This window comes from Ictidomys tridecemlineatus, chromosome 11 (genome assembly GCF_052094955.1).
Source record: "Ictidomys tridecemlineatus isolate mIctTri1 chromosome 11, mIctTri1.hap1, whole genome shotgun sequence".
NCBI classification, from domain to species: Eukaryota; Metazoa; Chordata; class Mammalia; order Rodentia; family Sciuridae; genus Ictidomys; species Ictidomys tridecemlineatus.
The window spans coordinates 72,528,932-72,541,327 of record NC_135487.1 but is presented as its reverse complement, the minus strand read 5'-3'; the positions used below and the strand labels follow the sequence as shown (position 1 = coordinate 72,541,327).

The following is a 12,396-nucleotide window of genomic DNA, read 5'->3' as shown; positions in this document are numbered from 1 at the left end:
TCAAAAAATATTAATTTAGGTTAAAATATATTTAAGAATTCTAAATGATTTGAACGAATGACAGAGGACCAGTAATTCTAGGTAGCATTTACTGAGTGAATACCTTATGCTATACCTTGGTTATAGTGTTTTACTTGAATGATTTTATTTACTCCTCATGAAGCCTTCTGAATTAGTCAATGTATTCACATCTTACTGAGGCAGGAACTGGGGTACAGAGAGATTATGTTACTTGCCAAAGGTCAATGAGTATGGAGCAGAGTCACAGTTTGAACCCAGGCAGTTGCACTCTCAGTCCATACTTCTATTTATTTAAAGAAGACATTGTATGTCTGTAAAAGAAAAATGAAAAGTTCCTCTATTCTTATACTTGCTTACCTTGAAGACCTGCATATTTAAGGGAAGACCAGTTTGGTATGTCATAGCAACCTCCACCATCTTCCTGTTCTTCTGATTCACATCGGTAAAGTATCTGATTTAGCTCAGTCAAAGTTAATTTAGAGGCAATACTAAAAATTGAAAAACAAAGATAAATGGTTAAATATACTGACTTTTACTTGCTTTTAATAAAAGCAAAAGAATAAAACCTGCATTATAAAGTATGTTAGTAATGTACATTTTAGGAACTTAGTATTAAAATAAACATCATATATATGTTATAAATAGTAATCAAGATGCTAGAAATTAAATTACAACCAATAATACTCCAAAACCAAGTACATGATTAAAGTACCAAATTTTATTGATTAAAGCATGATGGAGGACTTAAAATCAGCATACTACAGTGAGGCAACCACATCAATGTTTATAGCAGCTCAATTCAAAAGCTAAACTATGAAACAAACCTAGATACCCTTCAACAAAGGAAAGGATGAAGAAAATATGGTACATACACACAATGGAACATTACCCAGCCTTAAATAAAACTGAAATTATGACATAGGCAGGTAAATGGATGGAACTAGAGAATATCATGCTAAGTGAAATAAGCCAATCCCCCAAAACCAAAAGCTGAATGTTTTTTCTGATAAGTGAATGCTGATCCATAGTGGGGTGGGGGATAGGGAAAAATGAAGGGACACTGGTTTGTGTACAGGGAAGTCAAAGGAGTCAGGGGAAAGGTGTGGTTGTGGGGAAGGGAAGGACAGTAGAAAGAGACAGACATTATTATCCTATATATATGTATGATTACACTACTGGAGTGACTCTGAACCATGTACAGCCAGAGGAATGAGACGCTGTGCTCCATTTGTGTACTATACGTCAAAATGTATATTCTTCTGTAAAATAAATAAATAAATAATTTTTTTTTTAAAAAAAAGGCATGATGGAGCCAGCTGTGGTGGCGCCCACCTGCAATCCCAGTGGCTGAGGAAGCCAATACAAGAGGATCTCAAATTCAAGGCCAGACTCAGAAATTTAGCAAGGCCCTAAGCAACTTAGTGAAACCCTGTCTCAAAATAAAAAAATAAACAGGCCTGGGGATGTGATTCAGTGGTAAAGCATCCCTGGATTCAATCTCTAGTACTGGGGGTGGGGTGGTAGAATACAAAGAACTTTTAGTTTTTTATATACTTTATATTATAAAGTCTATTTTTTAGTTCTTTCAGTTAGACTTAGTTTTTTCCCTGATAAGTGTGACATGAAGAACTTTTTATGCTGTTTATCTTAAAAACTTAGAATATCTATCAAAAGGATCAATAAAGGGATAATCAAAAGTCAAAGTTAACCACCTCAGAAACAACAGTCTCTGCCTTTGTATTTCTCTCCTGGCCCCTCAGTTCCATCATTCAAGAAACCAGTATCTTCTCAGAAAAAAAGATAGTTCTTGATCATGTTCAGAGGAAAGTCTAAGTGTCGTGGCCTTAATTTCCCTTCATTCAATTAGCACTGAGACTGTAAAACTGACTGCAGATGAATATAACTGAGTTGTATTTTCCTGTATTTCTGGTTGCTCAGGAGACTTCATTTTACATAATTGCAATTTTATGTGAACATATGTCCTCTTGAACATACATCCTTCTTTGTCTTTTTGTTCTGTCTTGGCTTAGAGCTGTGCTTTGTCTCTATCTCAGCCTCTCTCCTCACAGCTATATTTCATGAATCAAGACTGACCATTTGCAGACTTAATACCAACTTCACTTTAGGGCATTATTTTCCAACATGTAGCCAGTGGACTCCTTCCACAAGAATAACCCTGAAAGCTGTTTAGAGGGCAGATTTCTTGCCCTTGCCCTAAAATAATCAGAGTAGGTTCAAGGGGGAATGTGCTTTTATAAGCATTCTACAGAAACATACATCTATTGCAGATTGTTATTTTAGCAGCTACTTTGGTAAGAATGGTTTGAATTTCTTAATTCTTTAATTCTTAATTTCTTAATTCTTTCTTAATTTCTTAATTTCTTCAATAATAAATGTGCTCATAAAACAACAAAAAATTTAACACCAAAGAAAAATGGGCTAATATATAAAATGACATTTCACCAGATAAATACAAATGGACAAAAAACTTAATTAATATGTTGAGATGTTATTTTAAAGTATTTTATACTTCATATTTACCAATTTAATTAGTAATAACTAACATTTATGATTATTTACTGTGTGTTAAACACGATGTGTTTTATATGAATAATTCTCACAACTCTCCATTAACAGGCACTAATTCTTATTTCTTATAGCTAATAAGAATCCAAAAAATAATAATTCTTACCTAGCTTGGGTCTATACTCAGCTTTAACGTACTGCATTACAATAATATATATTCAGTATTGGTAAGGATGGACACTCTAACACTGAGCTGAATATTCTCATTAGTACAATCTTCCTGGAGAAGAGTTGGCAGTATAGACTGAAAGACACAATCTTATAATACAATCTAACCCCAAAATTTAATTTCTGGAAACTTATCCTAGTAAGAATGAGAGCAAACACATCAAGCCCTCTATGTGCTAGTCATTCTATTATAAGTGGTTTGTATTTTCCCTATTTAATCCTTACAAAACCTAAAAGGCAGATACTATTTATTATAAGCCTTTTTTCCCAGATGAGGATTGAGCTGAAGAAAGTTATTAATAACTTGTCTAAAATCATATTGATGGTGATAAAACTATAATTGAACCTACACCTAAGCTTCAAAACCCATATTATTCAGTATTAGTGGAACAGATAGAAAGTGAATAATTAAAGATTTATTCCAAGAAGAATGTACAAAGACATAAATAATAGGGAATAATTAGAAGCATTCTAGATGTCCAAAATGGAAAATGATTGAATAAATCATGGTATAGCCATATAATAGAATAATATGTTAAAATTTTTAAAAATGATATAGTAAGGAGTGTGATGTATAGAACCTAATCTCAGTTCAATAAAATTGTGTGTGTGTCTCTGTTTATGTAGACATGTACATATCTATATCTGAAGAAAGACTGCACAAGAATGAGAAAGCACCCCTGTGAATACCCACATGAATGATAATATAATAACAACAGCTGATGCTGACACTGCTGGTCCCTGCACCACACTTTGAGTAGTATGGACAGAGAGGACCCTTAACGTGTTTAAATCAAGACAGCAACAACTCACCAGTTATTAAAATGTTAAATCTCTATAAAATAAGACATACTTACGAAGCAAAGGGGATTTTTAATATAGGATCTGCGTTGTCAACAACAAGGCTCCCAGATTTAAAGTGAGGACTGAACTGTGTCAGATGATTTCGAAGAATTCCAACAGCAACGTGTGCATGTAGATCAAGACTAACTCTGAATGATGTTAATAAAAAATGGTTGATTTTTAGGAGTGATTTATTCAAAGTTTACAGTTAAATTGTTTTAACTATAAGTAAAGTCAATAATTTGAGCTCTAATTACATACCTGAATATTATAACACTTCCGGGAGACAAGTTTTCAAATTCTATTTCTTGAATATATTCATTGGGCCCTTTTGTGGCAACTCCAGCTTGTTTAACAATTTTACTTTCATTAAGCTTGAAAAAAATTATGAAAATCCATTCAACAAATAATTCTCATGACCTTAAAATATTCAACATAATAGAAAGAGGTGAATCCCAAATACCTGAATATGTTCTCTAATTTCTATTGTGATATTTGGTAACCCATTGATTAAATTCTCATCCTTCTTATAAGGTTTTGTATTTCTCTCAATAGTTCTAGCTTCAAGAACTACTTCTTCAATTTTGCCTACAAATATATTAAAAAGTTAACAAAAAATTGTTCCTAATGTTCATTCAAAATTTAAATAAGAATATTACCAACCATAGTAAATTTTATTAAAAACTGAATGACAAAATACGGAATACACTGAAAATCACAATTTGTAGAATTAACTGATGGAAATGTTTTAAGAATCATTACTGATCAAAACAAAACCTGAGATAATACTGTATAGTGATGGAGTTCTGTAAAAGTAACTATGAAGGGATGGGGCTGGGAGCACTGGTCAGTAGTAGAGCATGTGCTAAGCATGCAGGAGGCCCTGGGTTCAATCCCCAGCATCAAAAATAGAAAATAGGGCTGAGGTTGTGGCTCAAAGGTAGAGTGCTCACCTAGCACACGTGAGGCACTGGGTTCAATCCTCAGCACCACATAAAAATAAATAAATAAAATAAAATCATCGTATCCATTGACAACTAAAAAAAATAGAAAATAAACACAAAAATCTATGAATATTAGTAAAGATTCAATGAGATTACTGAATATAAATTTAACAGTTAAGGAAAGTAAGGAATATTTAACACTAAAACTATTCAGGTTGATAATATTTAAAGATTGGAATTATACATATTTAGCAACCAGCAATGAACACCTATAGAATGTGATTATTTTTATGAGACTCTCCAAAGTCGTACTGTTGCTGCTTACACAGAATCATGCTATGCTATCATATACTATCTGTAATAACAAGAAAATAAAATATACTTATCTAGAAAAAAGTCTAGAAATAAGAACATATCTCAGGGATATAGTTTATAATTAAGTATCAAAAGAGAAACATAGAATATGATTGTTATATGTTTAGAAAGAAAAATCACTGAGTATGTATAGGTTTTTCAAAGAGGTGGAACTTTAGTCCTTGAAGGATATAAATCATATACAGATAGAAATAAGACTTTTTGGGAAACAGTGAAAACATCTATTTGGCTGAAACAGTAGAGTAATGCAGGGTAGGATAGTAGATGACGATGGATTGCAAGGAATCTTAAGTATCATGTTAGACTATTTTCCATTTTTGTTTATATATGTGTATATGTGCAAATGCAATACATACTTATACACACATATATAAATGTATGTCACACATATAAAAAGAAATATTTATCTATGTCAGAGTATAAGATAAATAAATGTTCATTATATACATATTAAGGGAAAACAGAATGTATTAAGATGTAAACAAAACATTTTAAAATTCAAAAAAAGGTTAATATTTGAATGTATTTCTCCCCAGATTTTGTTCCATGCAATAAAAATGTAAGTTATCCAAAATTTGTAATTCCTCTGTTTAACTACATTCACACTTGCATTTGTTATATAGAACATATAATAATGATGTATATGGCATTATAGTATAATTTAATATAATGATATAATTACAATAACAATTTTTAGGTTACATTACCGGGGATACACATTTGAGGCACTTCCTTGCTGTAAAATGAAGTTTTGGGATTCCTGAAAGCAGTTCTAGATACAGCCACAACAGACTGATGGATACCGGGTGAATGTCTGGTTACGGCCACTATATCTTCATCAACCTGATCCACATACACCTGAGAAGTGAAAAAAAGCACTTAATTAGCACTCAAATTGTAAATGAGTGCTCAAACTGATAAGTCTTCCCCTGTAAACTTTCAGAAAGACATTTAGGAAACTTGGTCTCTTGCCTGAATAAAGCCCTTGGCTCCAAGCTCTTGATGAAGTTTATTGACAGCACGCCTGGCTGCAATAATTCCACTTTGGAAATTGACATCACCGGTATTTGATGGGGATGCTCCAGGATTCCACTTAGTATAAAACCGTTCTTCAGAAACCACTGATATCTGGAGAAAGGTAAAACTTGGCCATGTATACATTTTAATTACAATGAGAGTTTTTTGATAAAATGCTAATCATATGAATTTTAAAAAACAACGCATAAACAGGCCTGATGAGGTACTAGTTCGTCATAGCCTCGTGGACTTCCACTAGCACAACGTGCCATAGAAACAATTGTGGTACTTGGGAGAGCATCATAGGCTGATCTATGCTAGGAAACAATTAAAAAGCAAAATATACTTTCTTTCAAAGGAAAAGCACTGTATCATAATAAAATAAAGAAGTAAAATTCTGTATCATAATGAAATAAAAAATAATTACACAAATACATTCTATAAGATACATTAATTTGTTCTACAACAAAAGAACATCTTTAAAACCATAAGCTATAATTGCTTTTAAACCGAAGATACTATTTTGAAGTATGTGGATAGTCATGCCACAAAATATCAGATAAGTAAATATCAAAATATCTAGCAAAATAAGTAAATACAAGAAATGGAATGATGCTTACCACAATAGGACACTCGTTATCATGGGTAATATCCATAAACAGAGCTTGTGCAATAGCTGGCATTAAGGGTCTCAAGCAGGGCTGAACAAAAGATCCGACAGGTTCTCCTCCATATCGGTAAACTAACCTGCCCTCTTCATGACTATTATATGCACTCATTGCCTCTGCAGAGCATTACAGAACATTTTAACAATCTCTATTACTTATGTCCAAGAAAAGGTGAAATTTCACAATTGATTTCTAAAATAAAGAACACATCAGTATAATCAAAAATAAAACTTCTTTAAGCAATTTCCTAAGTAATTAATGATAATTACTAAATGTCTACTAGTTTAAGTGACCAAAGCAGTCTTTTATAACTTAGGGGGAGAGATGGCTCAGATAGAAAAAAGGAAACCTCAGGTGTTTATTGAGATGTTAGCTATACAAAAATCTATAGGAAAAAAATCTAAAGATTATATCATATAGCCAGGTAGAAAATGAAGAACAGATTTGTATATTTTTAACAACAAAAAATGGTTTTGATTGTGAGCCATTAGATCATCCTGCCAACCTTGTGATTTGAAATGAGATCGTTTACCCCAAAGTAGAAATATTTACTGATAAAAATAGATTGAGTTAGATTGGAAACTCTCACATAGACTATCCAAAAGAATATTAATTGTATTGAAAATTATTAAGAATTACATTAAAAAACTACTAAATGTCTTTTAGTACACTTAAACAAAAGCTGAAGTTTTAAATGGGAAAGACACTTCAACAAGCCTACCTCTTATTAAGGAACTAATGCCCAGTCTAGTAACAAAGATATTGTCCAGTTCTTTGTTTCCCATGAACAGTTCAGCTACTACATATAAATTGGGTTGTAATTTCCGAGCAGCATCCAACATGTACTGAAAAAAGCACAGTCACACATGTAAAAGAGAGAAAAGTGAGACAGGTAGGAAGGGAGGAGACAAGATTAGGCATGGGTTTAACACAAGAAGATACATATGGTAAGACAAAATGAAAATTCAGAAAGAATTCCAAATGAAGTTTGATATACAAATGTGACAAAACAACAAACAGAACCAACAAACATAGGGAATATGAGAATATGTAGAGTAAAGCAGTTAAAAAGAAGTTTAGATTTTGCAGAGATAGGGACACAAGGAGAAAAGAAGAAAAATGTTGGTGCTTTTATAAAATGTAACCTGTATCACTGCAATTCTGCCAGTATTTCTCCTATTTATATATATATATATATATTATTTATATATATATTTTAGTTTGTAGTTGGACACAATACCTTTATTTTATTTACTTTTATGTGGTGCTGAGGATCAAACCCAGGGCCTTGCACGTGCTAGGTGAGTCACAACCCCAGCCCTTATTTGTTTGTTTTTAATATCTAGTCAGACTGTTAATTTCCAGATGGTTTCCTAAGTAATTAATGATAAATTCCTTTCTGGTGAATTATTTAGCTATTGTAAAATTTAGGTCTCAATGACCCAATTGAAGCCTGCAGATAACAAACTCTTAAGCCACTGAGTCCCATTTTCAATTCTGTAAATATTCCAATGAAATTGACATAGGTACATTAAAACAGGTAAAAAAATATAATCTAGGCTGGGGATGTGGCTCAAGTGGTAGGGCGCTCGCCTGGCATGTGTGTGGCCCGGGTTCGGTCCTCAGTACCACATACAAACAGAGGTGTTGCGTCCGCCAATAACTAAAAAATAAATATTAAAAAAAAACTCTCCCTCTCTCTCCCCTCTCTCTTTTTTTTAAAAAAAAATCATAATCTACAGTTTACATATATTAATCAAATTTATATTATCATATAATTAATCATATTACATAATATGTATTTATGTTGTATACTCTATTTAAGTTTTTATATGAATTCCATATCTGGAATTATAGGACAAAATAGATTAAACTCCTTACAATTTCTACCTCTGAGATTTATGATCTACATTGATGCTACACAGAATCAGAAAATAGTAGCTTATAATAAAAAAAATAAGATTGGTCCCAAAAATGTTTTAACATATCCTTACATAAAAGATAACAAAATACCTCGAATCCTAACAAGCACAATCCTAGAGGATTTTATAGCTTAAAATTAAGTGGATTAAGTTAGCTTTAACATTTAGTTGTGCCATAATGTTATAAGTATATATTTGTGTGTGTACATGTATGTATATATTTTTTTGTTATTGTTAAAGCACAATATGAAGACAAAGAGCTGCCATTTGGGGAGGTAAATAATGTTCTATCAGCCAATGTTCTTATTTCATGTTTACTTAATAATTGTTTACTAAATCCCTCAAAAATCAAATCAATTTTTCATCACAGGACTTGAGACATATATATTATAGAAAATTATTGAAATAGGTATTTTTCAGATAAGCACATATTTCCAAAAAATTGTTGCTAGGAAGCTATCAAGGATCTTATTAGCAAGATTAAAATTATAAGTATCTATTTACAAAGTTGTATTAGGTAGAAGATAATATTATAAATATTGGCATTATTCAAAAGCTGCTTTAAAAAGCCCAAAAGAGGAATAGACAATAGTTATATTTACATTTTTGTTCTCATAAATATTTGATAAAAATGGAATTACTGACAAATATGATCGCTCTTCCTGAATTCTTCCTGAATTAAAATTTAAAAATTAACTTGCTAAACATTTTATAACCCAGTATTCCTTAACAATTGCATTTAAAGATTGTTAGAATTATTCAAATTATACAAAAATATAATTCAATGCCAAATCAATGCTCGTGTTCAACTAGCCGAGTGAAATGGCTAGTCTGTATAGTCTACTTGAGGAAAGCTGGGAAGAAATGTTGAATATCTTTGCTTAATGTGGATGAATTGTTTTTCTATACCTCAGCTACATGAAGAGGTGTTGAATGGCAGTTATCAAGACGCACTCCCTGGAAATAAGTTGCAGTTATTTCGGTATATTTTTTCGTATGTGCCCAGAGATAAGGGCAGTCCTCTGGTTTATTTCCATAGCATAATTTAACACTGTCTCCCCAACAAATCAGTTCTCTTCTTAAATAAACATCTGAACCTGTTAAAAAAGAAGTTTGTTTTCAATGGCTTAAGAAATAGAATAAAAACATTTACTTCAAGGAACTATACCATTTTAAAACTGCATTATTTCTACCATAAATGATATATTGGATAAAATCATATCTAAAATGATATAGGACAAAGTTTTCTATCTGATATATATGTGGCAAAAATTACACCTTATAGTCTCTTCTAAAAGTCTGAGCTCAATTTCAAAATTCCAAGTTATTTCCTGAGGAAAAATAGTGATAGTATTATCATAGACTCTTAGAACTATAGTTCTACCAAAACATTTTAAGGCTCCATCTCCAACTTGCTACTCAATTTTGGCAAGAGGTTATATTAAATTCATGGCATATAGAAGAATTTCTTTTTTTCATTTAGAATGGTTAGAAAAGAAAGGGTAGAAATACTTATGCCCAAGGTCATATTCTTACATAACAGCATATAAGATTTCTGAATCAATTCTAAGGCCACAATAATAAACTACTAATTCTAAACTGTTGAAAAAATACACGTCAAGGTGTTTCCTATAAAATGCTTCCTGGCAATAACATGGTTGTTGAAAACAAGATGCTAGAGTAAGTGAGGGGAACCTAAAAAAAATTAGTTTCTGGTATAACTGCCTTTCAAATACCTTAATACCTCTCTGGCCAGTGGTTGAAAATCTCTCTTATGTAGATGTAATTATAACAGCATTAGTTTCAAAGTTCTACCTCTTTTTCTTCTCTCTCAAATTGGTGAAACAGTTTAAAAACCTCTAGCCTAGTGGGGAAACAAATCAAAAAAACAGATCATATTGAACTTTCTATGAAATTTTTTCCCTATCCATTGAGAATTCAAAAGTGATGTACCTGGTTCAGCAAAGTTTCAAAGAGGATCATCTCCTATCACCCATCCATTATATGCCATGAAAAAAACAAGCTTTATTTGGAAGGTGAATCATAGATTCTTCTGCAGATAAGGCCATTTCTTCAAATGGGAAAGTAAAATACCTATAGAGATAAAATTAAATATTAAATCCACACAGAGAAACTGCTTGGAGAGAATCTGAATTAGCAACATTAAAAATTAAACTTTCCTTATGAGTATAATAAATAAAATTAGTGTGACACCATTTACAGGAAAAAAACTTCAATATAGGTGAAAAATCAATAAACATTATTTACCTCCCCAAATGGCAGTAAATCTAATAGGATCTGACAAATGGAGTTAACATTGTAGCATATATAATGCTAACATCTTAAGGAATTTTTTAAATCTCTCTTAAAATCACAAGAAAACAATTGAGATATTGATGCTACTTCTCAAAGGCTTTTACTATCTGCTAGTTGCCCAATTTATGTTACATTTTACCTATAAAGTAAAGAACTATGTGGTTGGGGTATAGCTCAATGTAGATGGCTTGTGGAGCCCCTGGGCCCAATCCCCAGCACTGTCAAAAGTTGAAAAAAAAAAAAGAGGAGGAGGAGAAAATAAGGATCTAAATGCTTGCTCAATTTGATTAACACTGTATTTATCACTAACTGCTATGGTTTGAGTGTGTCTCCCAAAAGTTCATGTGCTGGAATCTTAATTTCTTAATGTGAGTGTTAGAAGATGGGCATTATTTTTAGTACTTGGTCATATGAGTGGAGCCCTCATGAATGAATTAATGCCTTTCTTGTGGAAGGAACTTACACAAGGGACTGGATTAGTTATCAAGAGAGTGGGCTGTTAAAAGTAAGACTGTCCCTCCTGCTTTGTCTCTTTCATATGTGTTCACTTGCCCTTCCCTTTCCTATCATGAGTTGAGGCAGCTGGAGGCCCTTACCAGAAGCTGAGTAAATGCTGGTGTCACACTCTTAGACTTCTCAAGTCTCCAAAACCTTGAACAAAACTAAATCTTGCTTCTTTTTTTAATATTTATTTTTTAGTTGTAGTTGGACACAACTACACAACTATTTTATTTATTTATTTTTATGTGGTGTTAAGGATTGAATCCAGGGCCCCACACGTGCTAGACTCTACCACTGAGCCACAACCCAGTCCCTAAACCTTGTTTCTTATGAATTACCCAACATCAAGTATTTTGTTACCACAACAGAAAACAGACACTAAGTATGCACACCTCCAGAAACATTAATGTAAACAACTATAAAATGTAAACAACTATAAAAATGTTCATATGGATGATCATTTTTCTAACTAAAGATTTGCCTAACACAATTAAGCCTAATTCCAAATCAAAACTCCCGTTGTTTAAGAAATGTACTGAAGTTGTGCTTTAAAGGAAACATTTAGGTTAATTCACAGTTAAAAACAAATTTTAGTTTTTAATCGTTCACGAAAAGAAAAGAAAATGGAATACCTGGTAACTAAAGGACATCTTCTAGTGACAGGTCCCATTTTAGGACCATGGCCAGCCAGTCGTTCATAAAACACATTTCCCAAAAGGCAATTAACTGCTTGGAAAACATTAAATTATATTACATCATCATCAACAATGAAAAAATAGTTTAAAGACTCAAAGAAAAGCAATAAATATAGGTAAAACCTGTTCCTGATGAAAATTCATGAGTTGATGCTTCTCTGAATTCAATTCATCAATTCTATTAAGGAACCAATTACAGCATTCTTCAATCGCAGCTGGCCCATCACTAGAGCAGATAAAGCAATACAAACCTATTTAACCTTTTTTACAAGGGTCATAGAAATCTTAATCATCAGAATCTTATTATGACTGAAAAACTTTTCCAACAGTAAAGACTGTT

General features: G+C 32.2%; 1 protein-coding gene across 1 annotated transcript in view; it reads right to left on the bottom strand.

Annotated features, from left to right (window-relative positions):
• LOC144368571 (glycogen debranching enzyme-like) overlaps positions 1-12,396 on the bottom strand; it is a 62,028-nt gene that overhangs the window by 22,992 nt on the left and 26,640 nt on the right. The window contains 14 exon segments of the mRNA XM_078027767.1: positions 379-509; positions 3,633-3,767; positions 3,880-3,992; positions 4,082-4,206; positions 5,645-5,795; positions 5,910-6,065; positions 6,170-6,271; positions 6,575-6,738; positions 7,344-7,467; positions 9,454-9,641; positions 10,498-10,561; positions 10,563-10,638; positions 11,994-12,094; positions 12,183-12,282. Coding sequence (XP_077883893.1) covers positions 379-509; positions 3,633-3,767; positions 3,880-3,992; positions 4,082-4,206; positions 5,645-5,795; positions 5,910-6,065; positions 6,170-6,271; positions 6,575-6,738; positions 7,344-7,467; positions 9,454-9,641; positions 10,498-10,561; positions 10,563-10,638; positions 11,994-12,094; positions 12,183-12,282 — 1,730 coding nt within the window.